The 22,057-nt window shown below is 39.3% G+C and overlaps 2 protein-coding genes across 3 annotated transcripts in view; one reads left to right on the forward strand and one right to left on the reverse strand.

Moving 5' to 3' along the window:
- The first annotated feature begins 52 nt into the window (after nt 1-52).
- On the forward strand, nt 53-21,450 carry Vti1b (vesicle transport through interaction with t-SNAREs 1B). The gene is made up of 6 exons (XM_046461616.2): nt 53-563; nt 7,733-7,791; nt 10,279-10,470; nt 14,775-14,948; nt 17,995-18,056; nt 19,578-21,450. The coding sequence occupies exons 1-6, from the start codon at nt 449-451 to the stop codon at nt 19,672-19,674; spliced, it is 699 nt and encodes a 232-aa protein (XP_046317572.1). The 5' UTR covers nt 53-448; the 3' UTR covers nt 19,675-21,450.
- Nucleotides 19,866-22,057, reverse strand: part of Arg2 (arginase 2) — a 43,993-nt gene continuing 41,801 nt past the window's right edge. For both annotated transcript variants that reach the window (XM_046461615.2, XM_058584546.1), the window contains exon 8: nt 19,866-20,338. In XM_046461615.2, coding sequence (XP_046317571.1) covers nt 20,133-20,338 — 206 coding nt within the window. In that variant the 3' untranslated portion in view covers nt 19,866-20,132. The remainder of the gene's footprint in view (nt 20,339-22,057) is intronic.

Consider the following 22,057-nt stretch of genomic DNA (forward strand, 5'->3'; position numbering starts at 1 on the left):
CGCCCTAACTACAGCCCCCGGCATGCACTGCGTCCAGCCCCGCCCCTCGCCGGCCGGCGGGGCCCGGAGGAGGCAGTCAAGCTGCCCGCGCCGGGGCCCTCCTCGAGCCCTTCCGCTGTGGCGCCTTCTCTAACCCGGGCTGGATATTTCCAGGGCCGCAGACGGCCGCTGTCCCCGACACGGCGCCACTTCTGCAGAAGTCGCCAGACATTGTGGACCTCCGGGCTTTCTGTCAGGCTTTCGTGCCCGACGCTTCCGCAGTGAGCGGCCGGCCGGGTGGGCGTTCCGGCTACGAAGGACCCCGCCGCGGCCCCGGAAGCGCCTGGTTCCGGGCATTGGTGGTGCGGCGATAGCCGTGATGGCTTTGGGACTGGGCGGCTGACCGCTGGGCTAGGAGCAGGCCCAGGGCCTAGAATCTCAGTGGCCGCTTTTTAAGCACGGCTTCACCATGGCCACCTCGGCCGCCTCCTCTGAACATTTCGAGAAGCTGCACGAAATCTTCCGCGGCCTCCATGAAGATCTACGAGGGGCACCCCAGCGGCTGCTAGGGACTGCCGGGACCGGTGAGGCGGGGGCGGGACAAGCCGTGGGGAGCGCGAGTTTAGGAAGAAAGAGTCTCCTCCCTCCTACCGGGCACCGACCCCTTGCTCCCCGCTTCTCTCCCTCAGACACGCCTCCTAGAGCTGGCACGTCCCAGCATTCAGGGGTCTCCCTGCTGTCACTGAGAGGGGGCTGGGGACGTGGCCAGGGTGCCATTTCTCTGGGATCTTCCTGTGGCCTTCAGAATTTTCTCGGTCCCCCACCACACACGGTGGCAAGAAGACCGTACGATTGTTAAATCTACCGTTCTATTTCAGTAGAATGGGTTTCTTTTGTAATTCTGTATTTTGTTGTAGTCACTTAAAAGCATTATCATCAAGAGAGGCTTCATCAGACAAAAGAATCCATAACACAGAATAGGGCCAGGAACCCAAAAGAATCATACCTTCTTGCTATTGGAATGTAAGGGTTCATGGGAGTTTGCCAGAGGTGGGGTGAAAAGAGGCAATGAAATTTAAAAAAAAAAAATGAATACTCCCAACTGGAGCTTAGGGTGTAGGTGGAAAAGCAGCTAGTGACAAGGAAGGTGAAACACACTGTGGAGGGACCTAAATGTCATATTAAAATTCTTGGACCTGATACAGAGAATCAGTAAAGGATTTTAAGCAGCTGATTAATATGAATTTTATTTTAGAAAGAGTGCTGTGATGGATGGATAAGAGGCTGGCTATAGGAGACCATGTTAGGAGCTTGAGTGACAGTCATCTAGAGGGAGGTGGTTCTAAGCAGAAATTAAGCAGACTCATTAGCTATTGAAGGAGTGAGAAAAAAGGTTCAAGTGTTTCTAAGTTTTTTCACTTGGTCAGTTGAGTGAATGATGAACTTGAAATAAGAAAAGAGAAGCAGCCAGGCATAGTGGCACATGCCTGTAATCCCTGCTACTGCAGATGCTGAGGCAGTAAGATCACAGGTTCTAGGTCAGCCTAGGCAACTTAGGGAGACCTGTCTCAAAACAAAACTAAAAGGCTGGGGATGTACCTCAGTGGTAATGCACCCCTGTGTGTGTGAGAGAGAGAAGTAGACTTCTTTGCTTGGAGGAGATCATCAAGGGTAACTTTAGAATAGAAATCACAATGCATATATCTGTTTTAGCCTAACAAAAATATTTTTTCTGCCATCAGAAATATCATTTATGAAGAACATATTAATGTGAATGGAGAGACAGCATAGTAATACTTAAAAGCAAGAATTCTAGAGCCAAACTGGGTTAAATATACATTTTGATAGCTATGTGATCTTGCAAGTTATTTTAACCAAATTAGTTTCCCTTGCAGAATGGGGATAAATCATACTATTTAACTTCATAGGATCTTGGTGAGGAATTAATGAGTTAATGTATGTAAAGCCCTTAGACTATTACCTTGCAATAATAAGAACTGTTAGTTATTGTTATTAACATATGAGAAATTTGATATTTAAATGAAAACTAATACCAATTCTGTATACAACTAACTACTCTTATGTAGCTCTGCTTTTTCCCCCCAGAACATTTATTTTCTGATATAGTAGACACTTTACATATTTCTGATATTTATATAAAATGTTTGTTTTCCTTTCATTGGAAAGATAGTTTCAGTGTGGTCCATGAACCAGCAGCATCAGCACCATCTAGGAACTTGTTAGAAATATAAATTCTTAAGCCCCACCCTAGACCCACTGAATCAGAAAACTGTTTTGACAGCTCTCCAGGGGATTTCTGAAGCAAACTCAAGTTTGAAATCCACTGAGCTAGAATATAACTCAGTATTTTATTTGCTTTGCTTATTATGAATCCTGAATTCCTAAAATATTGCCTAGCACATGCTAAGTGATAAATATTTGTTGAATGATTGAATTGTGTAAATACTGTGAATTGTTGTAAAGAAAATAACTGAGTATTGGGCTGGGGTTGTAGCTCAATGGTAGAGCACTTACCTACCATTGTGTGAGGCACTGGGTTCAATCCTCAGCACCACATTAAAATAATAATAATAATAATGATAATAAAGGTATTGTGTCACTCTACAACTAAAAAAATCACTGAATATTAAAACTAATAGTGTGTTTTTATTGTTTTTACTTTTTTATTACTCTTAAAATTGATATATGCAACTACTTTTTAAGGGAATATCATGCTCCAAATTCTTTTATTTTGTTTATTTGTTTTTATATGGTGCTGAAGATCAAACCCAGTGCCTTAGCACTCTACCACTGAGCTATAATTCCAGCCCTATATGCAACTATTAGAACAACAAAGATGGAGATTTTTATTTTCCTAAAGGACAGTCCACATTCAGTTTCTGCCATTAAAGGATAATAGACAACAAGTGTCATTTTAGGAAGTTTTTGTAGCCATGACAATCCATTTATTATCATATACTATAATTATCAATCTATTTAATATAATGTTAAGACCTACAGCAGGATTTCAAGATTCAGTTTTGTACCACCTGAATAGGTAAATACCTCAGTGTTATAATTTCTTTTTTAAAATTTTTTCTTTTTAATTGTTAATGGGCCTTTATTTTATATATTTATATGTGGTGCTGAAAATCAAACCCAGTGCCTCACACATGTTGGCAAGTGCTTTACCACTGAGCTACAACCCCAGTCAATTTCTTAATTTAATTAGTATGTTAAATGCCTGTACTCATGATTTCTAGCTTTGGTTTTACAGTACCTGAAGACATCTTTCCATATGTCTTAATGTTGTATGTAAAAAGTCTTTGAAAAGAGAAAAAAAAAAGTTTTTGAAAGTTTTTCGTTTTCATTCACATAAACTTTAGTGTATGTACGTGAGACCCTATTATTTTGGGGGCTAGACAAAGTTATCACCACAGTACCATGTACAGAAGGCTGATAAACACCAGTTACAGTCTTCAGAATTGTAATTATTCCAACTCTCTTCATACTCTGTGGTGAATTTGGTTTTCTCCTACGTATTCCTACCTGAGGATTTATTTTCAAAATTAGGTAGGGGCTGAAGGTTATATAGTTCAGTGGTAGAGCACTTGCCTAGTATATTCTAGGCCCTGGGTTCTATGCCTGGCACTTGCTAAGTACTTGTTATTTGTATTATCTTATAATCCTTTCATACACTCCCATGAGGTCAGTACTATTATATTTCCTACTTAAAGGTTTGGAGGTTTGCTTTTAACTCATGTGTGAGATCAAGCAACCCATTAGTCCACACACAGAGGCTGTAGATCTTAGAAATGCCACAGAGGGGCACCAGAAGCAAATGAACCACATATTTTTCAAAGAGAGCGTATTTGATTTCATGTAGGCTGGGATGGGGGTTGTAGCTCAGTGGTAGAGCACTTGCCTAGCACGTTTGAATGGGTTCAATCCTCAGCATCACATTAGAAAGTGAATAAATAAAATAAATATATTGTGTGTCCCCCCCCCTGCTCGCTTGCTCGCTCGCTCTCTCTCTCTCTCTCTCTATATATATATATATATATAAAAGAATGGAAACTATAATTCTTTTTTTTAAAAAGTACAGACTGTAGAGCACTCCTAGATGGGAAGTGTGTGCTTTATGAAATCAGGTGGATGATAGAACATACCAACTACAAAAAGACGGAATAACAGGATCACTGGGAAGTTTGCAAAAGAATACAGTTTCGGTGGACTATCTCTTCTCCCTTATTTTTATTTATATAGTTCGTTTTTAATCATTCTCAAATTTGCCCCTTGAAAACACAGATTTTTTTTTAGATCCATTAGCAAAGAAAGAATAAAGGAGGAGACCTTATGACTAACAGAGTTGTAGAAAAATGTGAGCCAGGAGGGGAATGCACATATGTGTACAACACTGCTTTATACTATCTGGCTTAGATCAGGAATAGATGTACTTGAATTTGGAGATATGCCATTTCAGAGGAGTGACTACACTAAGCACTTTTGTGACAGCTTATTGCAAAATGACAATACTGCTCCATGGCAGTATCTGTTTTTGACTGTAACTATTATTATTTCACTGTTGGTGGCTAAGAACACAGTCCCCTTGAGAATAGTAACAGCTGCTTTGATGTCCATTTCAATTGTGTCTCCGATAGCCAAGAGGCTGTTTGCCATGGCTGAACTTTCCCCCATTAAATAAATAAAAAATGAAGCCATGTTTTTTTTTTTTGTTTGTTTGTTTTAATATTTTTTAATTGTAGATGGTCACACTACCTTTATTTTATTTATTTGTTTTCTTATGTGGTGCTGGGAACTGAACCCAGTGCTGGACACATGCCAGGCAAGCGCTCTACCACTGAGCCACAACCCCAGCCCCATGCCATGGGTTTTATGAACAGTGTGGACAAATAATTCACCTACAGTGACTTATTATGCTAAAGGAGTGTCACTGTAGTAAAGGATCTGTTGTCATTTTCTCTTTCAGGCAGTAACAACATCTAGAGGAGATGTAAACTTTTAGAAGCTATGGACAAAGTTTAAAAAGACAAAGTAAGCCAAGTATGTTGGCATATCCCATAATCCCACCAATGTAGGAGGCTAAGGCAGGTGGATTACAAATTTGAGGCCAGCCTTAGCAACTTAGTGAGGCCCTAAGCAACTTAGCAAGACTGTCTCAAAATAAAAAGGGCTGGGGACTTATCTCGGTGCCTCTGGTACTTTTTAAAAAAAAAAAAAAAGTCAGTTACCTTGTTCTGGAGGTGTTTATCTCAAGTTGAGAATATAGAACAAGCACATAAGTGATTTGTGATCATTTAAAAAGCAGCTGCTAACTGATATAATAAATATTGTTGTGATTAACAGTGTAAATCCATGCAAACCTTTAGTGATGTTGCATCTTATGTTGGTTGAAAGGGTCTAGAGATGGATGGTAGTGATGGTTGCACAACAATGTGAATGTACTTAATGCCACTGAAATGTATGCTTAAAAATGGTCAAAATGAGGCTGTAATACAGACTACTTGGGAGGCTAAGGCACGATTGCAATTTTAACTGAGACCCTGTCTCAAAATAAAAAATAAAAGGACTGAGGATATAGCTCAGTGGTAAAGTACTCCTTAGGTTCAACTCGAGTCCCTCCCCACCAAATGTCACAATGGTAGATTTTTTTTTGTTATGTGTACTTTACCACAATTCAGATTGTAAAGGTAATCTCAAAAGATTAGAAAAACATTATAAGCAATAGTAACTTTGTGGATAATAGATTATGTGTAGATTTCCAATGAGAACATTCATTTGTATACTTTTTTTTAAAAATTCAAGTTCCTCAAAAATTGAACTGATTTCTTCCTCATTTTAGAGCCAAGGGAGGAGATCAGGTACCAAAGATAAGAAGATAGTTATCTACATTTTCACGTTGAGGCAGGCCCAAAGCTGGCACTAGAACCTGACACCCCTGACCAACTAGGACTCTCCCCCTATACAAATATTTACCATATCACAGCATTCAAAATGCCTTAATGATTTTTTCTGACAGGTGTGTTGTATACCTATAAGCTGAGTGACTCAGGAGGGAGGCATAGGCAGGATGATTCCAAATTCAAGGCCAGCCTCAGCAACTTAATGAGACCCTTGTCTCAAAGTAAATAAAAAAGACTGAGGATGTAGCTCAGTGAGTGGTAAAAGAAACCCTGGATTCAAGTTCCAGTACCAAAAAACAAACAAGAACTTACTAATTTTTGCTATATTAAATGCCTTTTTTTTTTTTTACCAGGAATTGAACCCAGGGGCGCCTAACCCACTGAGCCACATCTCTAACCCCTTTTAATTTTTATTTTGAGACAAGTTCTTGCTAAGTTGCTCAGGACCTTGCTAAATTGCTGAAGCTGGCTTTGAACTTGCCATTCTCCTGCCTCAGCCTCCCAAGCCACTGGGATTATAGGCGTGTGACACCGTGCCTGGCCTGAGTGCCATTTTTATTGTTTTCTCTTTATTAACTCATTCATATAAAGTACATTTATTTAATATGTAAAGATACTTTAAAAAGAAACTTGGTATATTTTAAATGGGAAATTTCTGTAAATGATCAGAAAAAAATATAATGAAAACAGAAATTTTAGTCTGTGGCCAGCGCAGACGGTATGAAAAGTTCGGCTACGTGGGAAAATCCTAAGGGAGTTTAAAGACACAGACTCCAGTTATCTTCAAACCAGCTCCAGGATGGCTCCTCAAACCCCCAGCCTCCAGCTACCCAAGGAAGTAATGAGGTTTACTGAAGAGGCTAGAGAGAGAGAGACAGAGAACGCCAGGGAGAGGACTTCTATTGGGGAACAAAAAATTCTGGGGAAAATCCCATCCAATGAAGGTTAAGGGGGGCAGTGTTCCAAGGTCAGGTGAGATGATTGGATCTTCGAGGGCTGTGGTCAGGTGCGCCTCCACATGGACAAGCCCTCCGGACCCAAGGAGGGTGGGGAAAGCTCTAACACATAGAAAAGTATCTGAGCGCCTCTCACCCAGCCAGGGAGATAACTCAATCATGTGCAAGGATGGCCTCCCACAAGAAATAATTCTTTTCTTAGATGTTATTACTTTGATACTGAAGTATGTTCTATTTTTGTTAAAAGAGGAGATTAGTAATTTTTAGGTATTAAAGACAGCACCAAAATGACATTGGAAGGGTTGAAAGAGAACTCAAGGTAGAGTGACAGGTCTTGTATGCAAGTCATTACCTATGTCACCACCCAGGAGGAATGAGTACCACACCAATGAGCAGAGTTGGTGAATTTTGAATTTGATTTGTAGAAAAGCAGTGCTTCAGGGTTAACATGAAAGAAGTGATTTACTATGGGGTGAAGGTGAGAACACATTTCAGCGATCCATATTGGTAAACTTACTGATGAAAGTTTGCCTGGCCCTTCAGTTATGATGGGGAAAATGGTTGAGAATGATTAACTTAGACCTGTAGCGTTTCTTAGCAGGGATGCTGTTGGCTTTGGGGACCAAATAGTTGTTATGCTGGACTGTCCCAAGCATAGGTTTTCTTGTTCCTTGAATACTAAATGCCAATAGTAATACCACCCCCCTCATTCATCATGATCACAAGTTCCCCATATACTTCCAAATGCCTTTTAAGAGTGATTTAGTTCCTCCACTCCCAATGGGGGAGAAATGAGAAGGTTATCCTAAGTGGATGGAATGGCCTCTACAAATATGTGGAAGAAACAATGAGTGTTACTTATCTTTTTTCTAGAAGAGAAGAAGAAGTTGATCAGAGATTTTGATGAAAAGCACCAGGAAGCAAATGAAACGGTGAGAACAAGGAACAAGTTCTTGTTTCTTCTCCTTGGTGTTGGACTTTTCCAGAAGTAATTCTGTGACCTGATCATAGATTACTTTTTTCTATCTATTGATCCTAGATTGTGACTATTTCTTATTAATGAGGCTACTTGATGGGGATGGGTGGTTAGGAGGTTGAAAAACACAAGTGGGTGAAACTTGGAAGACTCTCCTAAAATACTGCATTCCTTATGTGAGTAGTAAGGGCATTCTCACTCCTTAATCTGAGTGGTATTTTCAGATCTCTTCATAAGAGCTAGCCTCTAGGATAGATTACTGATCTTTGTTAAACTTGCTGTCACAGAAAATGTAGCTCAGAGATGGTTCTAGCCATATTCCTCTCTGTCTTGGAAGATAGCATAACTGGATTTTGTTCCTCGGGCAAGACATTCAAGAACAGAATGAGTTGTCTCAAGCAGGACCCAAAGCCTGTCAAGTCAGTCCTGGTTGCTGGGGGCTTCTCTCTTGCCTTGCTTTTCTTTAAATTTTTTTTTTCTTTTTTCTTTTTGCTCTAACCCTTTGGAAGCAAGAGCCCTTCTAGCTCCTTCTCATTAAACTCTAGCTTCAGTAAACCTATTAAGATTGGGGCTAAAATCTAGGTCCTTGGTAATATCCCGATCTTGTCACTTGCACTGCTCTGTTGCCTGGAACCTCTGGGCCAAGTAGCATGATGTCTGATTCAGTTGATTGTACATCAACTGAACAGCTGCTGTTATTTTTTCTAATGGAATAACTGCTGTTATTTTTTCTAATGGAAGAACACTGAAAGGTTTGACCAGACCATTAATTTGATTTTGGATGAAAGCCATGAATGAGTGTTTAGTTCTTCACAGGGATTAGAACAAGTAGTATGAGAGCTACACATTGTAAGAGGTGATAGCGTTACAGTCACTGGGGAAATTGATGGAGAGAGGCATTCTGTGCTTGACTTAGGAAATATTCAAGCAGAACCTCTAAATTCTATAGCACACTGAGAAAAACTACATAGATTGGACATCTCTAAATCTTGTACAGAAACTGATTATTCTGAGGAAGAGGTTTGGAATTTTGGGGACTGTGGAATTTGACTTAATATTGATTCATTATAACATGTAGGTTAAAATATTTCTACATTTTTTATTGAAAAACAAAAAATGAAATAGCTGCCCTGAGTTTTGCTACTTAAGAGCAGACTTAGGAGAAAAATCATTTTCATGACAAAGAACTTCCTCTTTGCTTATTGAAGATCAACCTCCCAGTTATCCCACTGAAGTTCTGAGAAGTTAGACTTGATCTACATCTTTTCTCTTTTTGTACCTGTTTTAAGGAGACCACTAAAATATGAAAACGTATCTCCTTCATAGTAGGACTATTAGACATTTTTCTAGTACAGTTGGGCATATCCATGATACCTATTATGTATGAGTCTCGTCTTTCAATTAACATCCTGATAGCATTTTAGAAATCTAGCCACTTCTGATTTATGTATTTGGTGTTCATATACTCTCTGGTTTTTAATTGAGCAAGATTAACAGTCCCACTCTGGCATCCCAGGCAGATCAAAATAATTTAGGCCTTCCTGTCTGTGTGTGTAGGGTTTTTTGTTTTTTGTTTTTAACTTAGAAAAATGGAAATTTGACTCTCCAAAGCATCCTACTCCGTGGGCCCCTACTTAATCTCTGCTTTAGAGAGAAATGTAGTTGTTGATTTTCAGAAAAAAAGAAGAAAATAACCCTTATGTCAGATCATTTTTAGTATAGTAGTCTTGAATATACTTCTTTTTTTTTTTTTTTTTTTTTTTTTGAGAGAGAATTTTTTAATATTTATTTTTCAGTTTTCGGTGGACACAACATCTTTATTTTATGTGGTACTGAAGATCGAACCCAGCGCCCCGTGCCATGCACGTTACTGCTTGAGCCATGTCCCTAGCCCTTGAATGTACTTCTTGATGTCCATGTTGAACCATATCAGGCTCAGGATCTGAAAATTTTGAATCCTAACTCCTCTTAGAATGTAAGCAGTTTTAAGTCAGTCTTGTGAAATGGAGAAGGTATTTCCTATCATTGATTTGTTGTAGGGATTAAATTAGAGAATGTACATAAAGACGTATTTAACAAGCTCTAAGTTGCTTCTGTTAGTTGGGGTTTTTTTGTTTATCTTTTGCAGTACCAGAGATAGAAACCAGGGCCTTGCAGTACCAGAGATAGATAGGAAGGCATTCTACCACTGAACTACCCCCCAGCCCATTAATGTTTTCTTTGATTTATTCATCCATCACAGATTTTATTAATGAATGCTGGCTAGACACTATTCCAGGCACTTGGAATGAAGTGAACATGGCATTTGGGGCCCCTGCCTCATGGAACATACGTTCGAGTGTCATTTGGGATTGTTCAGGGTTTGACGAATTCAAAGTAGGCACATCCTCAGATGAAAAGGGGGAGACCCAGGCCACATATTTATTACTTGGTGTTTTCCCAGTTGGCAGAGATGGAGGAAGAGCTACGGTATGCACCCCTGTCCTTCCGTAACCCCATGATGTCTAAGCTGCGAAACTACAGGAAGGACCTTGGCAAACTCCATCGGGAGGTGAGAAGCACACCTTTGACAGCCACACCTGGGAGCCGAGGAGACATGAAGTATGGCACATATGCTTTAGAAAATGAGCATATGGTAAGTATTAGCTGGTTGATTTTTTTTGTTTTCCCTTCCCTGAAGGAACTGTGGTACAAGAATTAAACATTGTGGAGTTGCAGTCCACATTATCAGTGCATACTGGATTCTTGGGTTTTTTTAAAATTGTAGTTCCCTTTCTTGCATCTAATTTTTCTTTTCCCTTGTGGTACCTGCTCTTTTTAATGCAGATCTTTTGGCAGGGGCGGATAAATGAAACTAGGGGCACATAACCACTAGCCCTTTTTATGTTTTATTTTGAGATGGTGTCTTGCTGAGTTGCTTTGAACTTGGGATCCTTCTGCCTCAGCCTCCCGAGCCACTGGGATTAAAGGTGTGCATTACCATACCTCACTTAATGCATATCTTTCTAAACCCTATTTTCTTAGATTTATGTCATATACGTATGTATATCTTTTTGTGTAGTAGTATATAAATGTTTCTTATTCCTACCTGAACTCTGTTTTGACATGTTGATCTAATTTTTTTCTTCTTGAGGTTTTATTCTTTCATATACATTTTAGAATCACTTTCTCATGTAGGCTCCAAAAAGTTCATTTAGGTTTTTCGTTTGTCAAAATATTGTAACAAAATTAATCTTTCCTTTACCTTAATATCAAAATGGTCCAGCAGCTATCCAAGAAAATGCAAGGTGCTTCTCAAGAAGCCCCCCCCCCCCCCAGGCACTGGGGATTAAACCCAGGGGCACTTTACCACTGGCTACATCTCAAACCCTTTTTACTTTTTGAGAAAGTTTCCAAGGTTATCTTGAATTTATGATTCTCCCAAGTAGCTGGGATTACAAGAGTGTGCTACTACGCCAGCTCAGGGGCTTCTGACACCTCTTCTAATGGAAAATGAGCCTGATTACCTCTTCAGGGTTCTGGTTTATAAAATTGGACTAATTGAAAACTTACATCCTGGAATCATCTAGAGAATCTGGTTAAAGATATTTATCATAAGATTTCACAAAGATTAAATTTAATGGGTTGTATTTGGATTATATTTCACAAATATAGTACAAAGTAGAAATTAACATTACAGATTGTATGTTAAGAGAAATGGAAAGAGGCCCACCATTGCAGACCAAACTTATGGAGAGATGCTGGTAATAGAAATAGTTCATAATGCATGCTGATTATAGTCTGAAGGACATTCAGAATGTTACTGGGTTGACATATTTGATATCAAAACAAGATATTTTGCCAGGCCAAGAGGTACACGCTTATAGTCTGGTGACTCAGGAGACTGGCAGAAGGATCGCAAGTTCAAGGCTAGCCTTAACAATATAGCAAGACTGTCTCTCAAAATAATAAAAATAAAAATAGCTGGGGATATAGCTCAGTGGTAGAATGTCTTTGGGTTCAATCCCTCATACAGAAAAAAGAAAAAACCACATTTTGAGAATGATGTAAAACTTTCAAATGGATAATTATAAAATCACATGAAAAAAGACTGGAGGGCTGGGATTGTAGCTCAGTGGCAGAGCACTTACCTAGCATGTGTGAGGCACTGGGTTTGATTCTCAGCACTGCATGTAAATAGGTAGAATACCCAAAAACAACTAATAAAAATGGTTAAAAAAAAAAAAAAGACTGGAAAAAGCCAGGAAAGTGGAAGTTTTATAAAAGTGGCTTTGGCCATTGTTACCAGAAACATGGAGGGGATGCATCCAAACATTTTGCTTTAAATTTATTAGTTTCAGAAATTTTAAATCATAATTTTTTTAAGTGAGTCTCACTCTGTTGTCCAGGTTGCCCTCAAACTCTTGAGTTCAAATGATTTTTCTTCTTCAACATTCTTGAGTATCTAGAACTATTAGGCACATGCCACCATGCCCAACACCATAAATCAGAATATAGATTATATGTACCACTTTCTTTCTTTTTTTGTTTTTTGTTTTTTTTTTTTTTTAAGAGAGAGAGAGAAAGAGAATTTTTTTAGTTTTCGACGGACACAGCATGTTTATTTGTATGTGCTGCTGAGGATCGAACCCAGGCCGCATGCATGCCAGGCAAGTGCGCTACCGATTGAGCCACATCCCCAGCCCCTTTCTTTTTTTTTAATATTTATTAATATTTATTTTTTTTAGTTGTAGTTGGACCCAGTACCTTTATTTCATTCACTTATTTTTATGTGGTGTTGAGGATCGAACCCAGGGCCCCAAGCATGCTAGGCAAGCACTCTACCGCTGAGCCACAATCCCAGCCCCACATGTACCACTTTCTGTAGAATTATTGTCCCAAATCTGTCTGAGCCTGATTTATGTGATATTTTTGTTATTTCCTGCTCTTTAGCCTAATTATTTGAAAATCTGCATCTTTTTCTTAAATTTTTCTTTTTCTCCTTCTTTTGAGCAAACCACTCATTCAGTGGTTTCCTCATCCACTGGTCTGTATGCTACTTTTTAGGTGAAAATGCTTCTTGTGCCAGGTATGGTGGCTCATGCCTGTAATCACAACGGCTCAGGAGGCTGAGGTAGGAGATCACAAGTTCAAAGGTAGTGAAACCTTGTCTCTAAATAAAATACAACTAAGGAATGGGTATGTGGCTCAGTGGTTAAGCATCACTGAGGTCAATCCTCAGTACCAAAAAAAAAAAGAATGAACAAAAGAAAGAAAATACTTCTTGATGCTTTTGCTCTAAGAATCCACTTTGTTTTGTCATTCCTTACACCCCTGGTATTGGGTATGGAACCCAGGGGCACTTTACCACTGAAGCACACCCCCAATTCTTTTTATTATTTTGTTTGAGAATGGATTTGCTAAGTTGTCTAGGCTGGCCTCAAATTTGCAATCTCTCCTGCCTCAGCCTCCCAAGTCACTGAGATTAAAAACATGTGCCACTGTGCCTGGCAAGAATCTACTTCTTTTTTTTTTTTTTTTTTTTTAATATTTATTTTTTTTTAGTTTTCGGTGGACACAACATCTTTGTTTGTATGTGGTGCTGAGGATCGAACCTGGACTGCACGCATGCCAGGCGAGCGCGCTACCGCTTGAGCCACATCCCCAGCCCAAGAATCTACTTCTTGATGATGTCTTTTTAAGTTCTATTGCCAGTGGTCATACTTTGTAAAAAGCCTTTGAGAGTTGCACCCCTTCAGATTGTATAGACTTTGGATAGCTAAGAATTTAGAACTGCACCCATTTCTGTTCATGGTTAATCCTGGCCTTACAAAGACTACTTTTGTCCACATGTTATCTGTGTTTAGGATTATAGGTAGAGTAAAACTTAAATGGGATTTAGAAAATTAGGGCAGCTGGGAAAGCTTACTTCAGTCCCAGATATTAACTGCCTTGAGACCTAATCACCATGTGGCAACTTCATAGTTGTGTGTGTGTTTGATTGGCCTGAGATGAAATTCTTTGGCAGGGGGCCAGGTGTGGTGGGGGTGTGTCACCAAGAGTGTGGTGGCCACCTAAGTTTTTTTCCTTATTGTGATTGAATCTTGGGCTTCTAAATGATTTTTTTATATGCTAAAAAAGAATAGTTTATTCATAATACCCAAATCCTCAGTACCAGTCAAGTGGGAATCTTGAGCAAATTAGTCTTTTTCTAGGACTGTAAAGATTAGTTTTCTTGTGAAGCACTGCCAAAATTACAGGCTATATGCATAATCAGTTAGCTCCTGCACCCCTAAATCTAGCCTGCTACCTTTCTGAAGTTGCCTCTGAGAGACTCATTTTATGTTTATGATAAATTTGAACTGATCCACAGGAAAAATGCTTCTTATCTTTTATTTTTTTCTCACCTCTCTTCACTTAAGTTTAGCAAGTGGTGTGGGTAACCTGTGGTCTGGCTGATTGAACTTCAGGTTCTACTTGAGTCTATGACCTTGAACATGATCTTACAGTATATTAGTATCTTTGGTTCTTCTTTAAAAGTACAGTTAGCCCTCCCTGTCCACTGCATCTGATCATTCAACTAACCTTGCATTGAAAATATTTTTTAAAAATTCTATCTATGCTGAATCACATGTACCGACTTTTTTCTTGTCATGATTTTCTAAACAATAAACAACTATTTACTTAACATTTACATTGTATCAGACATTATGTATAATCTAGAGATGATTTAATGTATATGAAGGATGTGCATATGTTATATGTAACTGCTGCACCATTTTATATAAGAAATTTGAGCATCCGTAGATTTTGACATCCTCAAGGGTCAACCAATCCACTGTGGATACCAGGGAACTAACTATAATGGAAATTGTTGTTCCCTATATCCCTTTTTATACAAGGTTGTAAGGAGCATGCTGGCACTGAATCTATAACATTTCCCTCCCATGTTCCTATCAGAATCGGCTACATTCACAAAGGGCATTGCTTCTGCAAGGCACTGAAAGCCTAAACAGGGCCACTCAAAGCATTGAGCGTTCTCATCGGATTGCTACAGAAACTGATCAGATTGGCTCAGAAATCATAGAAGAGCTGGGGGAGCAACGAGACCAGCTGGAACGTACCAAGAACAGAGTAAGTCTGCACAGGTGGGGAAAAGTGACTGGAATAGGGAAAGTAGGTAGGTCCACCATACCCAGATGCCATCATCCTAAGTCCAAAAAACAACAGCAGTTCTAAATGTAGGGGATAACCTTTTTTTTAGGTTGCTTGGGTAAGAGAGGTTCTCCCTTTGAAGGAATTTTACCCCTAAGACTTAGACATTAATGGGAAAAAAAATTTTTTTTAAAGAGGCATGTAAGGATTCAAAGTCAGCAACATGAGCTTTTAATTTCTCACATCTAGGGGAATATTTTGATATTCTTAGGAAAACATCATCAACTTATAACACCCCATCTTTTAGAACCAACGTTCTTTTCCAAATGTCAAACATAGTACCATTCATAGTATGTAGATTTATAAACTATTGCTCAGTATTGGACTATAGTCCTTTACTGTTACCAAGGTAAGTTGGATCATTGAGGGAAAAAAATAAATAGAAATCCATTGATGACTGTTGGGGGTCTTTAATATGCTGCCACTTTTAAGAAACTCTGGGAAATAACTCATTTCTTCCTTTCTAAATATTTGTTACTCTACAGAGGGATTTTTAAAATAGTAGTTTGCCAGTGGAATGCTCTATCTTAATAGGCTGAGGCAAATTCAAACTGAAAAGCGGATAGTGGGTCCAAGATTTAGACAGGAAAATATTAGCTTAGTGTGGGGATTTGAGGATGTTGTGGAGCAGATACTGGGGATTTGAACCCAGGGGTACTCTAAACTGAGCTACAACCCCAGCCCTTTTTATATTTTTGAGACTGGGTCTCGCTAAGTTGCCTCAAACTTGTAATCTTCTTGCCTATTACAGGCATGCGCTACTCAGTGATATCTTTCTTACACATCTTTTTTTTTTTTTTTTAATTTTTTATTGTGGGTTGTTCAAAACATTACAAATTTCTTGACATATCATATTCCACACTTTGATTCAAGTGGGTTATGAACTCCCACCTTCACCCCATACACAGATTGCAGAATCACATCAGTTACACATCCATTGATTTACATATTGCCATACTAGTGTCTGTTGTGCTCCGCTGCCTTTCCCATCCTCCCCCCTCCCCGCTCCCCACCTCTCCCCTCCCCTCCCCTCCTCTCTCTCTACCCCCTCCACTGTATAACCCTGAGGGTCTCCTTCCATTACCATGCAATTTCCCTTCTCTCTCCTTTTCCCTCCCACCTCTCATCCCTGTTAAATGTTAATCTTCTTCTCCTGCTCTTCGTCCCTGCTCTGTTCTTAGTTACTCTCCTTATATCAAAGAAGACATTTGGCATTTGTTTTTTAGGGATTGGCTAGCTTCACTTAGCATAATTTGCTCTAATGCCATCCATTTCCCTGTAAATTCTATGATTTTGTCATTTTTTAATGCAGAGTAATACTCCATTGTGTATAAATGCCACATTTTTTTTATCCATTCGTCTATTGAAGGGCATCTAGGTTGGTTCCACAGTCTTGCTATTGTGAACTGTGCTGCTATGAACATCGATGTAGCAGTGTCCCTGTAGCATGTTCTTTTTAGGTCTTTAGGATAGACCAAGAAGGGGAATAGCTGGGTCAAATGGTGGCTCCATTCCCAGCTTTCCAAGAAATCTCCATACTGCTTTCCAAATTGGCTGCACCAATCTGCAGTCCCACCAGCAATGTACAAGTGTACCCTTTTCCCCACATCCTCGCCAGCACTTGTTGTTGTTTGACTTCCTAATGGCTGCCAATCTTACTGGAGTGAGATGGTATCTTAGGGTGGTTTTGATTTGCATTTCTCTGACAGCTAGAGATGTTGAGCATTTTTTCATGTACTTGTTGATTGACTGTATGTCCTCCTCTGAGAAGTGTCTGTTCAGGTCCTTGGCCCATTTGTTGATTGGGTTTCTTACACATCTTAATAGCTTCAATTCTTCATTCTTTTTTTCCCCACATTTTGCAATTCTTCATTCTTAAAATTAATCAGTGATTCTATTCTCAATATTAGTGAAATCAGTATCAATATTCAATGAAAATTCACAATAAAATGCTTATCCAAAGCAAGCTATGGAGAATTAACTTGCCAACAAATAATGTGGGTTCTGAGCTTTTAAATTTTGGTTAAATTTAAAAGCCAACGAAGGCTGGGGATGTAGCTCAGTGGTAGAGTGCTTACCTAGCACATGTGAGGCACTGAATTCGATCTTCAACATCGCATAAAAAATAAAATAAAGCCAAAGAGTGGGGTGGGTACAGTCATGTACACCTATAATCCTAGCTAGCTGGGAGGCTAAAGCGAGAGAATGGCAAGTTCAATGTCAGCAATTTAGTGAGAACCTTTCTCAAAACTAAAATCTTTAAAGAGGGTTGGGATGTAGGTAGATTGAGGCCCTGATTCTAATCCTTAGTACCACCAAAAAACAAAACAAAACAAAACAAAAAGCCAAAGAATGCACCGAGAGATCACTATATCAAGGCTATTGGTATATTGATCATCTGGGAACAGATGACAAGGAGCAGCCATTGAGATGTTCTCTAGCTATCTAGATTAGTAACAAACAGTCAAAAGGGAAGGGGTCCATGGGGGCTAATTCCCTTCACAATTCAGTATAACTGCCTCAAAGGGGTAATAAAAGATTTTTAAAACACATTTTAAAATGATAGTCTACCAGCTTATGGAAATAAACACCAACCCAGGAGGCTCTTCTGGAACTTGGCTGATGAAATAGAAATCTTAAGTTGCTACATAGACACTGGCTGGGTAATCCAGATCCTTTCCTGTTTTGAGTAGCCAAAGTGAAAGTAGTCCCAGCGAAAAGTCTACAACCCCACAGCAACCTTGGGATATAATAATTCCCACATCTCCTTGATGAATACCAAAGTACCTTTTCCTTTCCAGATTCTGCTACTTGTACTCAGAGGCCATAATTTAAATTAGTTTGATTTCTAGGCCTTTTTGAACATAGACCTCTTAATGCCCACTATTAATTTAGGAATGTTCAAATTCTATACAGTATGTACTTTTGAAAGAAGGGGAAAATAATTGGTATTTTCTCTTCTCAGCTGGTAAACACAAGTGAAAACTTGAGCAAAAGTCGAAAGATTCTCCGTTCGATGTCCAGAAAGTAAGTTTCAAAAAGTTACAAAATTTCTTTTAACTCTTAATGTCTTCAACCAAGAAAGCTTAAAACAGTGGCAGAGTCCTAATAAATCACCTTAGTGCTTTGTTCCATATAGTCCCCCTGTACTCAGTACTGCCCAGCAGATAGAGAAATAAAGTAAGGAATATAGTTTTTATAGTAAAATATTCCAGGATAAAATCCTTTGTTAAAATTATGTATTGCTCTGATTTGCAGCACTTGAAAATTTGTCCACTGAAAGAATGTTTAATCTCAGCTTTATATTTCTGCAAGAAGACACATGGGAATGATAGAGCTTTATATTTATTGAAATATATTTGTAAAAACTTGATTAGAAAACAGTTTTCATGGCCAGGCAAGTTGGCGCACGCTTGTAATCCCAGCTGCTCAGGAGACTGAGACAGGAGGATCTTGAGTTCAAAGCCAGCCTCAGCCAAAGTGAGGCACTAAGTAATGAAAGGAGACCCTGTCTCTAAATAAAATACAAAATAGGGGGACGAGGGGATGTGGCTTAGTGTTTGAGTGCCCTTGAGTTCAATACCTGGTACCAAAAAAAAAAGTGTTATTGCTTAGTCCTGGCTTTTGGCTCTGCTTGCCCTTCATGTGAATGAGGCTCTTTTCTGGGAGTCCTGTCATGTTAGCAAGAAGTAGATTTTAAAAACAAAACAGAAACCTTTGAGATGAGTACTAACAGCAACAAAACCAGGACTGAAGGGAAGTATTGCCATTGAGGCTGAAATTGGGGATAAGTGCATGACCTTGGGCACATATGGCCTAGCATGAAACAAAATGACAGCCTGTTCATGAAACTAGCAGGAAGCGTAGAGTTTTCCCTAAACAATAGGAAATTCCTTGTGGACTAAGGAGAAACCCAAGAGTGAACATGAAAACCAGAGATTGAACTCTGTGTAAACAAAAAATAGTACTTTTTTAAAATAATAATAATAATAAAAGATACCCATTAAGTTAGGGGAGCAGAGCAGAAGAAATAGGAACAAAGTAAAAAAGGAAGACTGAAAGGCAGTACCCAGGGTTCTAGTTACTTTTCCTAAAAGCAAAACCCATCCATGAATTGGACTTTGACACAGGAGGGTCTGTTCCAAACCCTTCACCCAGCCTACAGTCATAGCTGTGGTATTTAACCAATGTGGTGCTATGTGGCTAGATAGTGGTATTTATTACTGCTATTTGAAATGTGATTTGAAGACATTTTAGAACCAAAAAACTATCTTTATGCTTTGGTATTTATAGTCCTAATTTTCCACATTTCTGTGAGGTAGACAGTTTTATCTCTAAATTACAGCTAAAGAGCCTTCAGAGTTGCCACTTCCAAGCCAAAGAACCTTATGAGTACTTATTGCTAAGTGGCTCTGTATTCAAACAAAAATTTCATCTGCCCCCAGAGTATCTTAGCCTTGGCCCTGAGACAAACTCCAAAGAATGAAGAACTGTAAGAAATAACCTGTCCAGACTACTGACTACTACTTGTTCTGCTTCTCTTTGTAGAGTGATGACCAACAAGCTACTGCTTTCCATTATCATCTTATTGGAGCTAGCTATCCTGGGAGGCCTGGTTTATTACAAATTCTTTCGCAAGCATTGAAATTGCTATAGGGAAAGGTTTGTGGATCAGAACCTTGACCCTGTGGACAAATGTTATTAGGGAGTGGAATAAGCGTGTTGCTGCTGTGGGCTAACAGTTCAAGGATGCACTGTGTAGCCAGACTGGGAGGAGGAACAGCAGCCAGAAAAACCACATAGATGTGAAGGAACAGTGACAAGACCAATATGATATACCAAGGTAATAAATGAAGTTTATGACTTCTGCAAATTTACATAGTACTGTAACATATCAATACCTTGTGAATTTAAAAAAAAAAAATACATTTACAGTAGTATTATTGGTCACCAAAATGGAGAGGGGAAACTTTACAATCATGAAAATGTATTGATGTTCTTATTAAGGCAGTATCAATCCAGCCGACCATTTAGTATCTGTCCCCTTGAATGCTTTGCAAATCTGGAATGCCCATTGTGAAATGTGCCAGTGCACAGTGTTTCCTAAATTCTCACACGTTCTTCATTTTCTGATTCATCTGGTGAACTGGGAGTAGGAAGTTGGTCATAGACAATGTGTCCTCCTTCCCTTGTCTGACCAAAACTTGAAGCAATCACATCCACTGCCAGTCTAGCCGTAGCCTTTGCCTCTTCATCTGAAGTGGCCAACCGAGGATTGACTTCAACAAGATCCAATGCTGACAGCAACCCTGGAAGAAAAAGTATCAAAATCTCAGAAAATCGCCTAGCTGGTACTTTTAGTGAGAGTTGTCCCACTTGGACAAGGAGAACAAGCCAAGGTAAAAACAGGAGCGCTTTTCACTATAAAATTATCTATTGTAAGAAAGCCCCTTGCACCTCATCCTCTTACCCATCATTCAAGTTAAAACACTATAAGCTGAAGTACTGAAAGAAACCTTTAAGGTAATCAAATAATTCATCCCTATTCAGCTAACATAATAGGCCTAGCTATCAGGCTTTCTAATGCTTTATCTGTTTTTGTTATTGTTTTGGGGGGTGCTGGGGATCAAACTCAGGACCTTCTGCATGCTACGCACACACTGTGCCACTGAGCTACATCCCCAGCCCCATTTGTATCCCTTAAGGCACTGTACCACGTGCCCTAAAATGTATATTCTTATCCCTTCATGCTTGAGTTCTGAGGAAAGTTCTACATCTGATACATTTTTTATGTCTCCCAGCAGACTGGCCCAGCATCTTACACTTGGCCATGGGAAGATACAGTCATATGTTGCCTTCTGTGAGGGTTTGAGAACTTTTGCCCAAGTCCTCAGCACTGTTCTTTGGCCTGGAGGGAAAGGGAAGAACCTATCCAGATCTTCTTCCCTCCCCCTCTACATAGCCAACTTCTCTAGAACTAACTTCTTAATTGGTTAATCTGGATAAAGTTAATCTACCTCTTTGAGAGTCATCTGAATAAACTAGTATTCAAGAATACAGTATCTAAGAATATTTGGTGTGACTACAAAGACTAGAATCATGGGTGTATACACCTAATGGCTTATTGATATTATGTTATAGTACGTGATACTTAGTGTCATTGTATCTGTTCAGTGTGTTGTTTAAACAGAACATAGCTGATTGCAGTGTGCAAAACTGCAATGACCAGGCATGTTACCATAGCATTTCCATCATTTTGTCCATATGACCTGTGTCTCTGACGGTTTATGTCACTGATTTATACTGGCTAAACCTGCACCCTGAACTTATCCCAAAAGTAATAATCAGAGAGTGTGTGCTACTGTTACCTATGTTTCCTGACTACTGCCATCCTGCAAATTAAAGAAAACTGTTTGATGTATCTAATGGACAACATCATGAATGTCTTTTGGAGTAAATACTGCAACAGAGGAAAGGTGGCACAAGGCAAGGACCATGCCACGTCTAGGTGCTGCAGGTTATTAAGCCCTCCTCTGACTGGTGAGATTGGAAAGCTAAATGGAGGATTGAACTCTTGGGTTCTCTGTCCACTAACCCAAGGTAATATCTAAGATGGCGGGTCTGAGAATGAAACTGTCTTGCTACTCTTAGATCTGAAAGTGCTTTCCTAAGGTTCTAGCAGGTTCTATGGGTTCAATGCCCATTTCTATCTCTTATTCCAGGGTTCCCTACAGCCTTAGACCTTTGAATCTGGGGTCTCTATGCTTCTTTATACCTGTTTCATGAAATGGTTACTGAAGTAGTACCACATGGTAAGTGTTTAAATTTTGGAAGGGAAGGTCATTTCAAGTGAACTTAAAACCAGAAGCTTTTTTACAAAAATGAAAACTGCAAACAAGTTTGAGTTTTGGAAAAGTTACTTTTGATAATCTAGAATTTATGTTAATATTGTCAGTGATTTATCCAACTGTATCCTACTTATTAAAACTCCTATCAAACAACCTCTAGTACAAGACTTAGATAAAAAG

This window comes from Marmota monax, unplaced genomic scaffold, assembly GCF_021218885.2.
Source record: "Marmota monax isolate L192 unplaced genomic scaffold, Marmota_monax_Labrador192_F-V1.1 WCK01_AAM20220418_F8-fsc00001, whole genome shotgun sequence".
NCBI lineage: Eukaryota > Metazoa > Chordata > Mammalia > Rodentia > Sciuridae > Marmota > Marmota monax.

Bases quoted from the DNA above. Each gene is read 5' to 3' on its own strand.
- Vti1b (XM_046461616.2), top strand. From the start codon at position 449: ATGGCCACCTCGGCCGCCTCCTCTGAACATTTCGAGAAGCTGCACGAA. The intron at 7,792-10,278 runs GTGAGAACAAGG...GTGTTTTCCCAG, and splicing joins ACCAGGAAGCAAATGAAACG to TTGGCAGAGATGGAGGAAGA. The intron at 10,471-14,774 runs GTAAGTATTAGC...TGTTCCTATCAG, and splicing joins CTTTAGAAAATGAGCATATG to AATCGGCTACATTCACAAAG.